Below are 13,859 nucleotides of genomic sequence, written 5' to 3'. Positions count from 1 at the left end.
TCCCTCCACAAGTCCCAGATGCCTGCCCTCTTCTTCTTAGCTCAGGATAGCATATAAACCTCAATTGCCTGACTGCTGGAGAGGCTCTCATGTCTTTGCGGGGATCCTATACATGCATAAGTAAATTTGCTTTTCTCCTATTAACCTGCTTTATGTCAACTTAATTATTAGGCTAGCCCAAGAACCCCAAACGGAAGAAGAGAAAAGTTTTCCTCCTGTGGTGCAGTTCAAGTTTTCTTCCCTAAGAGAGCCCAAGGTTTTTAAAGGCTAAAGATCAGAAGCTAAGAAGATGAAAGTGAAGGTCAAGATTTCAAGTATGGGGTATGTCCATTTGGGAAAGATTTGTTTGCTTGTGCAATTGGACTGGCTTGTTAAGGTAAACTGCTTTGAGATCAGGTAAGTAAGGGAAGGTGAACCAGAATCTCAGCTTTCTTTCAGTCATTCATGATCATCTTTTTAAAATATCTGATTTCCTTCCCAGTGGTCACCTTCTCAGTGGTCAGACATAGGTACTTCCTGGGTTTTAGGAGCTAAGCTTAGAATCCCTAGTACATCATTGTTTTAATTCTGCTCAAGAACCTCAACCATACTGTTCTGGGTTGACAGTGACACCAGGTAGCTGTAAGAGAAAACTGACTGCAATGATGACCCCTGCTGGTCCATGTATTTCCATCTCTTTTCAGAGAACCATGTGCACTCAGTGACCACCTCCCCTACCTCTTCATAATAGTCCCTTCCTCCAACCAACACATAACAATGAGTGGGAAAATGACTGTTATTTACAATCGATTCCTAATAGTTTCCAAATTTCACACAAGAAAGTGTCAAACTGTTAGTACACAGACTAGTTATATAGGTGAAATTACTTACACAGAGAACAAATGAAACCTTCTTTTGCTATGAAGCTCTCCCAGGGCCTTAGGTTTGCTACACTGAACACTTCACCCCTTACAGACTACGTCACATCTGACATAGTGTTTAATCTCTTTGAGCCTTGTTTCTGTATCTCTAAAATGAGAAAATAATAATATATACCCCCCAAGATTACTGTCAGAGTAACAAGAAAATAGGTGCACAGGGCCTGTCTCATGAAACAAGCTAACATATTACCTGTTATTATTCTTTTTCCTACTGTGAGTAGGCATACCACAATGAATACAAGCACTGGAGTCTGGCTTCTTGGTCTTAAGTCTGTGCCTTTAATAGCTTTTCTGTGCCTCAATGATCTAGCTTAAAAAAATGGAGTTATTGGGGCGCCTGGGTGGCGCAGTCGGTTAAGCGTCCGACTTCAGCCAGGTCATGATCTCGCGGTCCGTGAGTTCGAGCCCCGCGTCAGGCTCTGGGCTGATGGCTCGGAGCCTGGAGCCTGTTTCCGATTCTGTGTGTCCCTCTCTCTCTGCCCCTCCCCCATTCATGCTCTGTCTCTCTCTGTCCCAAAAATAAATAAAAAGCGTTGAAAAAAAAAATTAAAAAAAAAAAAATGGAGTTATTATTATTGTCTATCTCAAAAGGTTAGTCTATGGATTAAATAAGATAATCCATATAAAACACTGAGCTCAGTGCCAAATATGAAGTGCTCAATGCTTTTTATCCCTTATGCGTTTTACTAGACTATGAATTCCTCAGATATAGGGATTACATCCTGTGAATCCTCAGCCTTTATAAATAGAAAGGATGGGTCTTGAGTTTGCAGACATTAAACCTCTAAAGACCCCGTTCTTATTTCAAAATGCAAAATTGCCTTAAAAATTGTGTGTGTGTGTGTGTGTGTGTGTGTGCGTGTTGGGAGAGGATGTTCAAAACTGATTCAAATGTCGTTCACGACTCAGCAGTAGAATTCACCACAGCTTGGAGCAGGCATTTCTACTTAAAATTAGTAAACAGGTAATAACCTGGCAGAGAATCACGTAAATAATGGGGTGTAGGTTTTTGTTGTTGGGTTTGTCTTAGGCACAAACCAGAACCTGCCCTGTTTGAGAGTGATACGGATCCCAAGCTGGGTCAAGCATGGAACTCTGTGTTGGAACAGAGGAAGGAGGTCAGAGTGGTTGAACAATGTTCCTGAGTTCTCTCTGGGGCCGCGACTCCTAATATGGGACAAATTGCACAAAGGTTCTGGAGCACAGGGGCCAGTGTGCAGCCAGAGATCATAATGGGGACTCAGAAAGGCCCAGGGCCACTTGCTGACTGAATCTTCTTACAAGACAGCAGCCAGACTTAAAAAAAAAAAAATCAGCATTTTGATCATGAGAAACTTTTTTTAAATTGAAATTGTATTTCAAAATTACCTCATGTGGAGGAAAAGCTGCTATATATGAGCCATTATTTATAAGTTTACAGATACCTGGAAAGAGAAAAGAAACAGTTTTTGAGTCTGTTGAAAGAAGACTTTCCTCTGGGGAAACACACATATACTTGGGACAACAAAGTAACTTAACAACTTAAAGCAACCCAAACAACATCCATAGCCACATCCCCTCTGAGGGCAGTGGGGTTGTGAAAGACTGATACTAAAGAATCTATTTGTGTCCTGACAACATTCAGCAAGGAGATTTCTAAGGTACTAACATATGGCACTTTGCCAGATCACGAAATAGGAGGCATTTTAATACCATTTATTTGGGATCACATGAAACTGGAGCAGGGTTTTTTTCTGCCTCAAAACAACAACAACATTTGGTCAAAAAAGCCAAGGAGGTGTCCTCTCAAAAAAGAAAAAAATGTTTCAGAAGGATATTGGTCTTGTGAAATCTTTAATACTGAACCAAAGAGACAAACAGCAATATGTGACACTTCTTAAAATCTCCTCCATCTCAGTGACAGTGTAGTGAAATGGACATTCTCTTACTGTCTTTGTAAGATTAGATATTGGGAAATTTGGGGAGAATAACTTTTGTTGCAGTATTGTTTACACTGGTAAAGAATAAGATCATTGTACATCCAAAATTGGGAAATCATTTAATTATTATGGTACATTTATATAAGGCACTTAGTAAATAACTGCAATTTATTGAATGCCTAGAATAGAATATTGTACAACTATTTACAATGTTTCAGACATACTAAACAACTTGATAAAATATTCATAAATACTTTTTAAGAGGGACAGAAAAGCATATACACTGCATGACTCTAATAATGATATATATACATCATATATTATACACATATATAACACAATATATATACATATGTATATATATATATATATGTATATATATACACACACACACACACACACACATCATTATTAGAATCATGCAAGTTTATTATGTATATATTCAGTATCATTTTGGGAGAGTGACAACTGGGTTTGGGGACTTTTAATTTTATTTTTATACTCTTCTGTGTATACTGTATGTTCCACAAAGGGCATAATATCTTTGCAATCATTTGAAATGTCATAAAGACTACATAAGCACATAATGCTATCATTTAGACACACTTTTAACTTGTATTCTGGATTCCTCTATTTTTATTTCTTATGTAGAAAACTAGGTGTCAATTTTTTTTGTAAGGATTTAGTGTCCAAATTAGCTATTTTGACTACTCTGCAATAAATAAATTATTAATCAGAGAACCAAAGTCTGAACTTTCCTTTTTAAAAAAATGACTGACTTGAAAAAAATGACTTGACATAGTACATTTGACTTCTGTGGCACTATATTTTAGTACAATTCAGTAGAGACTGGTCCAAGTTTCCAGTGTGTGTCAACTTTTCATTTGTAAGGATTTTAGGACATAACTAACATTGAATCTCTTTCATGTCTTGTAATTTTCACCTTAATAAGTAAAAGACCAGCTCGACTGTTACCCACTGTTTTCTGCTCTGCACTACGTAAACTGCAATTTCATTTAATTTTTCTAGGTGAAATTTTCTTTTGCAATATACATGTAGTAGCAGCATACTGCTACACATTTAAACAACACAGAAATTCAGAAAGTTAAAATTAGCTGTTATTTCACCTTCTAGAGATAATTTCTAAAAAGTTATATATACATTCTTTCAGACTTTTATCTTTTTATAAATGTGCGTTTAGGAAATGGGATTACATTAGACTTATAGTTTGTTGTTTATTTGGGGTTTTTTAGACTTACAATTTTTAATCTGTCCTTTTTTTCACATGACTATACATTGCAGATTTCTTTCAAAGTCAGTAAATGGAGAACTAACCACTAATTTTCAATTTTCCACAAGTAAGGGGTCTGTGTCATATGCTTTTTGTGACATATAGCATATAACAGATGTTTGATAAATTTGAGTCAAGAGTTAAGAATTGAGTTAAAAGAAGACCATGGGGGATGGTAAGGGGGAAAAAAAGTTACAGAGAGGGAGGGAGGCAAATCATAAGAGAGTCTTAAATACTGAGAACAAACTGAGGGCTGATGAGGGGTGGGGGAGAAGGGAAAGTGGGTGATGGTCATTGAGGAGGGCACCTGTTGGGATGAGCACTGGGTGTTGTATGGAAACCAATTTGACAATAAATTATATATATGTGTGTATATAAATAAATATATATATATATATATATATATATATATATATATGGAAAATAATAATGCAAAAAAAAGAATTGAGTTAAGAATAACAGTTTTAAATGGATGCATTTATGGCAACGAAGCTAACTTTTGTCAGTGCCTAATGATGGACAATTAAACTGTTTACAATTTTATTCTACTCTAATCTTTGTTTATAAAACAAAGCCACTATTAACAAACTTCTACATATATTATTATTCAAAAGTCTGATTATTTCTTTAAGAAAATTTTCAAGAAATGAAATTTCTGTTCCAAAGTGTTAGCACTCTTCATGTTTTGATATGATACATATGGCTAAATGCCCTTGAAGAAGTTTTTGTTGTTATTGTTTTATTTAGTTCTGTTTTACTGAAAGGCTGAAGAAGGGAATACTTAGAGTTTGTGCTCAATGCATTATATACTCATATTTAACGCATGAGGGCAAAGCTTCAGATGTCAAAATAAATATTTCTGGATATAATTAGTAACAGCAAATTCTACCCTTTCTATATTTTTAATTAGTGTTCTTACCCACTTTTGATATTCCATTTTCATATTTGGTGTGCTGTAGCATGTGATAGACTATCCTGCTTCGAGTAGCATTACTGAAGAATGTGTCCTTATTGTTTATTATGAAGCTGTTAAGATAAGGGATTTGTTTTAATATTCAAAGCAGAGCACAGAGTCCAACAACAGTTACAAATTCGTAGGTCTTCATCCATCTGTTTTCCCATTAAAACTAATGCATGAGAGGTATAGTAAGTCAAACCATCCTCTTAAAAAAATCAATTGGCAGAGACAAAATATACTTATAAATAATACAGACATTATCAAATATTCATTTAAGTATCTTTCAGTTTATAAGGAAGCTTGGATGTCCTCATATTTCTTGTTTAGCATGAAACAAGGACAGCATTAGATTGTCCATTGGCTCCCGTAAATTTTGTACTCCCTTAAGCAATATAGTGCCAAATAGAACACATTAAAAATTGATATAATTTGCCCATACCACACCTTCCAAGCTAATTTGTCTTGTTTTTAGAAGTTCAGCAACGAGTGACAATAGTTCTCCCTTTCCATTCATGCCCTGTACTCTTCCCAGGTAGGAAGCTTTGCAAAGAGGAACCATATTAGAGCCAATGAGTAAAGAGCAAAAGGGTGGTCTTGACAGGAAAAGAAGGGTCTGTTTTAGCATCTACTTTGTCATATGTCGGGAGCCTCAAAAAAATGGAAGCATGCTCAATTTCTACTGCTTCCTTTTTCCAGTTATCTCTGTGACTAATAATCTGCCATTTTTTTTCTGGCACTTAGTACTGAAGTATTAGGTCTTCTATGATTCTTGTTTTCTCTTTACCATCCATATTCAAATAACTGCTGAACTAATCAACTTTTCTACCTGAACTGCCCTTCTCTGGCTTTGAGCTACTAGGTCCTACTGCCTAGGTTATGAGAAGAATGTCCTCTTAACTGGCTGTCCAATTTCCAACCTGACATTTCCAGCATAGTTCTGATTCTTAGAGCACTCCTACTTTTAATGTTTCAGCATTACGTGCATAATTAAATTTTTCATTTTCTTCTCAGGTTTCTATTTTTGCATTTCAGCCTCTCCTTCAGTCTGATCCCCTACAGCTCTGGCTTCTTGCATCTGATTGTTCAAATTGTAGAATTTATCACACCTTAAAATGTCACACTTCTTTTGCTGTCTCGGCATTTTGCTGTCTCTAATGTCTTTCTCCCCACCTCTCTCCACCTTCCTCCACATTTTTACCTGCTGAAAAGGACTATCTTCTTCAAAAAGGCTTCCTAGATCCTTTCCTCTGGATGTAGCTTCCCCCTCTCTTGTACAAACGTGCATTGTATTTGTGTCTTTCCTAACACGTTGATTTTACTCTGCTTTGTTTCATGCTAATCTGTATACTTGTCCATTTTATTAGCCTCCAGGATTTTGATATTGTGCTTTTTGATTTGTACCTGGCTATGCACCAAGTTACCATAGCTGCTCTGTGCTCTGTTAATTCTAATAATCAGAAGCCGTGTCCACACACTTCTTTTACCGTCAGATTGGTTCAGAATTCTGTGAACAAATATTTCTTTAGAAGGTTAAGTTCAATTTTTTCATGGAGTTGCATTATAGAGGGAGAAAACACATGGTATATAAATTAACAAATAAGTTGCAGTCCCTGTCTTCACAGTATTCCCAGTGTAGCAGGGCAGACAGAAATGTAAAGTAATAATTAGATAATATAGGATAAACATAAAGATAGGGAAATGCACAGTGTGAGACATTGGAGCATTGAGAGGCAGTATGAAACGGGATTCTGGACCACTGGACATGTTACAGAGGCAATAATTAATGGGAACTCTCTCCTCCCAAATATTTGATTTAATTCATTTGTTTCATCCTGCCTCTCAACATCTATAAAGACAGGGACTGTGTCATATCCTCAATTTTTATTATGAAAAAACTCAATAAATACTAGTAGAATGAATTTAGGAATAGAGACTTGTTGGGATGTAGACAAAGAATTATGCAACAAGTCCCTAAAAAAATTCTCATTCATCTTAGTTTCATACAATTAGACTCAAGTGGATTAAACTAATAAATACATATTAATTATATGTAATTATATATAATTTATTAATTAGAATAATCCATATTCAATCATGTTATTTAATAGCAATGCTATTCATATTACCATTATTGTTACTTTAACTGGGTATTTACCACCATCATAATTATTTTGAAAGAACTGGGAGCTAGACTGTTGGCCCATGAGTTTACAATTAATTATATTCATTACTTGAATGTCCCTAAATCAGCTGATCAGGAATTAATAATGCTCACTGAGTGCTATTGGTAAATTAAGTATAAAAACGTTTCAATAAAATGATACATTCTCTGACTTATTTGGCAAACAATGGAACTGTTCCAGGGTATTTTTACTTTATCAAAAACTCCTAGATACTGAAAGGTATCGAGGCAGGTGGTGGACGAAAAAGAAATGTGAACTTACTGGTGAATCCGTGCACGGCTGAAGGGGCCTGTATAGCAGTCTGATTCCTCCAGGTGTGGAAAAGCTGACTTGTCGAGAACCATTGGGTTTTGGGACATCCATTTTTTTATCCTTCTAAAATAATTTTGCACACTGGAACAAAGTCACATGAACTAGATTAGGTTGCATTCCAGAGTCATGCCTACCTTCCATCACCATTCCGAGGTCGGGGGGGTGGGGGGCGAGGAAAGGAGTTCCAAAAAGACAGTCATACCCACACACGTGCATTTCTTTCATTCTCACACAAAAGACAAATTTCAAACCAAAGCAAACCTTGCATTTGCTTAAAGTCAGTGTAACTAGGTTATCCTTATGCAAAATATCTTGTGGAAAATATTAAAAAATCATCATATATAGAGACAGTGGTAGGAAAGAGCATAAACACAATAAAAGCATGACACATCTATCAAAGTTGTGAGTGCATAGATGTATGTATGTATACCTATACATTTGTAGCTATCGATTATTCCCTGATTCTTTGAAAAATCTACAGCAATGTGGCCCTACCAAAAAGAAAAAAAAAAAAAAAAGAAAGAAAGGAAAGAAAAAAAAAGAAAGAAATGAGTACAACACACCCAGCAGAGCTGTGAGCCTCTGCCTTGATAGAAACAGCGAGGGCTTTGGAGTCAAGCAAAACAGTTCAAAGGCAGCATGGCGCCACGGGAGCTGTGCAAACTGACAGATGTTACTTAACTTCTTGCCTCAGGTTCCTCACTCATCAAAAACATATTGACTTTGCTGGAGACTTGTAAGTTGGTGTCTTCTTAAGCTTGATTATTAACAAGTTGAGGCAAGGAGGCTTCGCAGTACTTTTAAGACTGATGGGCAAACGAATCCTCTGAAGATCTTGGTAAAAAGCTAATTCAGTAGGCCCAGGGTGGGGCTTAAGATCCTGCATTTCTAAGTAGCTCCCAGGGGATGCCCATGCTGCTATCCACTGGCTGCACTTTGAGTGATGGGTTTAGCACAGACACTAAATATATGACATTAAGATACTGTTTCAGGAAATTTTACATCAGGATACTTCTTCGTTCGGTCTCATCTTTAGATTACAGTCATAACCCAGTTCTTATGTATACATACTGACTGGAATCATCTTTACTTTACAAAGAAAAAAAAAAAGCAAAAGAAAGAGACATAGACTCCAGAGATTGATTCTGAAAACTTAATTCTGAGTGACTATAGTAATTATGTTTACTTAAAAATAGCACAATATTTACACACTACTTACAAGGTTCCATCTTTACCAATGTTGGGGCTCTTCTGCAATAGCAAGACTCAAAGTAGCAGGAGAGAATAGTTTCCTAGACAAATACAATGCTTCTTAATATCTGCTTGGTCAGCTCTGCTTACGCTTTAAAAAATTCAGTATAGCAATGTGCAGGCAGCTAATAGTGTATCTTAGGAGTTATTTCATTCAAATCTGTTATGGTAAAATTAGTATGAATCATTTGAAATAGCAATCAATTCCTGACCTAAAGTTTGGCATGTGGAGAGTCTGGACCTTTCCTTTGCCAGGTAGGTTATCATACAGATGCCAAGTCATTTTTGGTTTGGGAGGGACCAAAGAATTACTTTCTAGCCTAGAATGATACATGAGCAATATCTGAGGTGTTCACTTTGCTTCTTCTCATGATAACAAAAGCTTCCGAAATCACAGAATATCTCCATATTTCAGCGACTAGTGCACAGACACTTACAAATCACTGAATGGATTATATGGCAATCACTCCAGCTTTTCAGACTTAGCACAGTGAGGGAAACAATGGGGTAGAAGGTGGAGGATGAGCGTCCCAGGACCTAATTTGTCAGTTACTGAAACTGGCAAATTCAATCTTGGAGTTTCAGGCTCCTCATCTCTAGAGAGAGGAAGTGACTCTATCTGTCCTACCTTGTTAGGTGGCTGGAAGGATCAAATAGAAGGATACATTCTGACTGGACTTAGGAAATGCTGATGAACTACAGATCCTGAGGGCCTATCTCTGACAACATACAAACATATTAGAAGTGGAGGTGAACTTTAAAAACATTTAAAAAATAAAAAGGCTCTCATGCCATCACTGATTTTCTACAAAAATAAACAATATTATAATTAAGACTTTTCATATACACTTCCCACGAGGAAGCAAATGATTCTGATAGTGAAATGTGGTCAGGTCTGGATTTGAATCATGGGATGCAAAATTTTGGATTATTACTCAATTTCCTTGATTCTCATTCAATTTTATCCTATCTTAAAAGGTGGGATATTTTGAGAATTAAATATGTAACACCTGAATCCACCCAGTAAATACTCACTAATGTTTATGATAATAATAAGGAAAGAGAGTGTTACTACTCTGTCTATTAGTATCAGTCTCAACAACACATCACCAACATAATCTAATGCTTTATCTACACTCTAGCGAATCTGTGTCACCTTGGCCATCTTACGGACTCAAGACTTCATGGATGGCACATTGTGGAGATGACTCCTAATGGAGCTTTAATTTCCTTTGCTAACATCAATGGAAAGCAGAGAATTCTTGGAAGTTGGTAAGATATCTGGTTAAAGGGCCAAAAGAACCCAGTCAGAGCACAGGCTCTACCCAATCAGCTGTGAAAGCCGGGGAATGAGGCACAGGGTGGTGCAGAGTGGTGATAATGGTCATTTATTTTTCCTGATCTGCAAAACCAGTTACTCTTTGTTTTGCCTCCCTGAAGGGTTATTTTGAAGATGCCTTGGTAACTGAATGTGAAAACGCTTTGTAAACAAATGATAAATAGCAGCAATAATAAAACTACAGCCATTTTCTATCAAACTGCCAGGAGAAATGATGATCTTGAAAAGCTGGATAATTGCCTGTACATTATTCACCACCCAATGTTTACTGGTCAAAATACCCATGCACAAAATATCTTTCCCACTCCAATAAAGGAAAAGCACAAGTGAAATCTAGGTGCACATAACTGATTTTCATTTCTCTCTTTCCAACTGTATACAAATTAGGTTTTAAATTTTTATAACGATGGTTGTCACTGCGCGCGCGCGCGCGCGCGCGCACGCACACACACACACACACACACACACACACAAAAGAAAGCGAGAAAACACTTAAATTTCTTCTCCAAAGTTAAAGTCTGAAAAATATCAAAATCAGTCATTTCCTTAACTGAAAGTCTACACTCAAGCAAATAACAGGACATTCTCTTTCTCAGTTTAGTATGTCATATACATTTATAAATGCCCGTCCTATTTATTTGTACCCTTCCCAGATGCATCCAAAAAGTCAGTAAATACTTATCACTATTTGTAGTAAGTAAATTGTAAAGAGGTAGGCTATAGTAATGCTTAAAGTAGTTTAAGAATTATTTGGAATAATATAACTGAATTTTCATTTTGTGAAATTAAACAGAAAATAATAATAAACACAAAAGATAATAAAACATATTTTGATATATAATATGGTGTTTATTTTTCTAGTTTACTTTTAAGTTTGACCAAAACAGAAAAAAATACTTTTTCCACTATTAAAAATGTTTTCTAGAGTCTAATATACACGTTTATCACACATTCCAAAAGCAAGTGCGCACTAAAACTAAATTATATAATATTACATAGAAATTCGTTGCTATTTTAATATACAGGGTTTTATCCTTCTGCAAGTCTCTGAAAGAAAGATGTTTATCAGAAAACCCACTAATTATGTAGTAGCAAAATCTCACTAATTCTATAGAGAACACTGAACTTAACCCAGATGTGTTATCAATACATCCAACATGATGCAGGCTCATGTAGAGAAAACAAAACAAAACAAAACACCCTCTGCAGTTGTAAATTTGTATTGTTGTGACATTCCAATGACTTTTACTTTATTATAGAAAAATAATTTTGAAAATTTGCTACACAGACGAGGACCAAATATGTCCAAGGGAAATGATAAAAACTCATTCTAAATCTGACCATGTTAACCTGACAAACAGAAAAGTCTGACCTGGTTAAAATAATAATTTTATTATTTTAAAGAGACTTTTAAGTACTAGTTCCTTTAATATTCATTCTAACTTCAAATTTTTCCCCCTGTGATTTACTTTTCCTGTCACCTGTTCCTACCACATCTAAATTTAATGCTTAAGAGAGTCCAACATTCCCCTATCCTAAAATTAAACTTTTTCCTATTCTAATGTTCCAAATTATATTCAGCCACTTTCTTTGGTAAAGGAATTACATTTATGGAATCATTTCCTAAAGCATTCTGATATTCACACTATATGATTCTAGTTTTGTGTCATTCTGACTTGTAATATCCTGCAACATTATTCAATAGAGTGTATTCTGTCACACTGACATTCCGCTTTCGTTAACGAATTCTTTTGCAAGGAGCAGAAAAACAGCCAAGTGTAAGAAGCCTTTTGTTTCTAGCATCCATTAAATGAAAGCTCATTTTCCTCAGTGAAACAGGGCCAAGGTGATTCAGGTGGGAGAGTTTCTCCTGTCTCAAGGTTGTGGTTTGATTAATTCCTTTGTCATAGCTACTGTTACCACAATATTTAAAGAGAAGTTTTGAGATGATGCTCTTGAAGAAAAGTTTGTTTTGAATGCTAGAATATGAGAGGCAGCTCAGTTGGTGAAATAAGAGTAGGTCTGTGATTCAAAAAGATGCTGTGTGGCCTTGATAAACCACTTTGTCACTCTGGATGCTAGTCTTTCCTTGACCACCTTTGTCAAATAAGAGATTTAAATTGAATTAGCCAGAAGATTTTTGCCCTGTCTGTTCTTCTATTACTCTAGAGGGTCATCGTTTACCCATCAATCCTGGTTTTATAACTATTTTTTACATTAAAATCTCCTAAGAGGCTAACTGGCAATTAAAATTCTCCTGCCACAACATTACATCAAGAGAGGATTCCAGAAATGGCAATGGTAAGTAGAAAAAAAAAATAGATTATCTTATTGTAAACATGGTTAAATTTGGTGTAAGTCATTTTGGAAATTGTAGAACAAATCAGAAAAGTTTTTCTTCCTAAAATTTACAACTGCTGATGTGGGTAATTGAATGTCTTCTTTTTATTTCTTTTTCCCAAATGACAGATTGGTTGTAAACAAATTACACATCACCACTAACCTGCCCATTGATTTGCTGCTCCGGTCAGTGTAATAGCATTTTTTCCTGAAAAATAATGGATACAGCTGAAGAGAGTCACGTGAAAAAAGAGAAACCAGAGAGTGACTACATTCAACCACATTGAGTATTTTAACACTCGAACTTCCGCCCGCCTATGAAATACATGAAATAAGCCAATGTAATAGAGTCAGAACTCTGAATATGCCTTGTTTTAATTTCAGAATCTAAGTTAATAAGCAAAGAATTCTGATACATCAATACATCACTTTTGAATATTTTATTTTTAAGTCCATATTTTGACTCTGTCTTCTGCTACACAGTGCATAGGAACTGGATCATTGGCTTACGTGTTATATGAAGTCTTTCATCCATCTATCCATCCATCCATCCATTTATATTTCTGTCCATCTAAACATATATGTAACGAGCGCTTATTATTTTGCAAGGTATGTTAAAGTATAACCATTAAAATTTAGACAAAAAAAGAGGGTATCTACCCTCAAAGAGCTTCCTTTATAGTTGCAAGGATAAGCGATAGCTATAATAAAGTGTGATAAGGCAGGAAAACAGAGAGGGCTATGCGTGTACATTGGAACGGATCTCAATTAGTGTTTGTAGATGAAGGAGAAAGGAATCAGGCAAACCTTCTTAGAGCATGTGTTTTCTGTGTTGAATCTTGATACATGCATAAGAGTCATCCTCTGAATAAAATACTTAGGACATGGTATTCTTGACATAATTACAGGAGCAACACCAAGTATTGCAAGATTCAGGAAACTGCAACTACTTCAGTAATCTCTGAAGCATAAGCTGCAAGTTGAGCATAGTGGTAAAAGGGATGATGAACAGGCACAGATAACAAGGGGTCCTACCACTGATTCTAAGGTTTTGAATGAATTACAAAGGGAAAACATGGAGTACTTTGTTTTAAGTAGGTGTATACCATGTCTGATTTTAAACAAACTAAAAATTCTGGTGACCGGGGTTAATTCAACTCTTAAAAGATTCTTACCACATCCTCATTTTGGAGCGCAGGAATCTCATAGTCTGGGCCTTCTAAAATGACTCTTTATCCCCACCCACCAAAACCCATTTTAGAGGATCAGTAAATTCCTCCCTGTGTGGTATCTAGAAAGCAGGGTTGAGTCAGGACAATCAATATGTGGTCCTAACTGTGTTATTA

At 35.9% G+C, this 13,859-nt stretch overlaps 1 protein-coding gene across 3 annotated transcripts in view; it reads right to left on the bottom strand.

Moving 5' to 3' along the window:
• Positions 1 to 13,859, bottom strand: part of ANO3 (anoctamin 3) — a 427,436-nt gene that overhangs the window by 99,323 nt on the left and 314,254 nt on the right. For all 3 annotated transcript variants that reach the window (XM_058688488.1, XM_058688489.1, XM_058688490.1), the window contains 4 exons: positions 12,677 to 12,721; positions 7,533 to 7,664; positions 5,050 to 5,156; positions 2,289 to 2,344 (listed from right to left, as the gene is read on the bottom strand). In XM_058688488.1, coding sequence (XP_058544471.1) covers positions 2,289 to 2,344; positions 5,050 to 5,156; positions 7,533 to 7,664; positions 12,677 to 12,721 — 340 coding nt within the window. The remainder of the gene's footprint in view (positions 1 to 2,288; positions 2,345 to 5,049; positions 5,157 to 7,532; positions 7,665 to 12,676; positions 12,722 to 13,859) is intronic.

Source organism: Neofelis nebulosa, chromosome 10, assembly GCF_028018385.1.
Source record: "Neofelis nebulosa isolate mNeoNeb1 chromosome 10, mNeoNeb1.pri, whole genome shotgun sequence".
NCBI lineage: Eukaryota > Metazoa > Chordata > Mammalia > Carnivora > Felidae > Neofelis > Neofelis nebulosa.
This window is presented reverse-complemented; position numbering and strand designations above follow the sequence as displayed.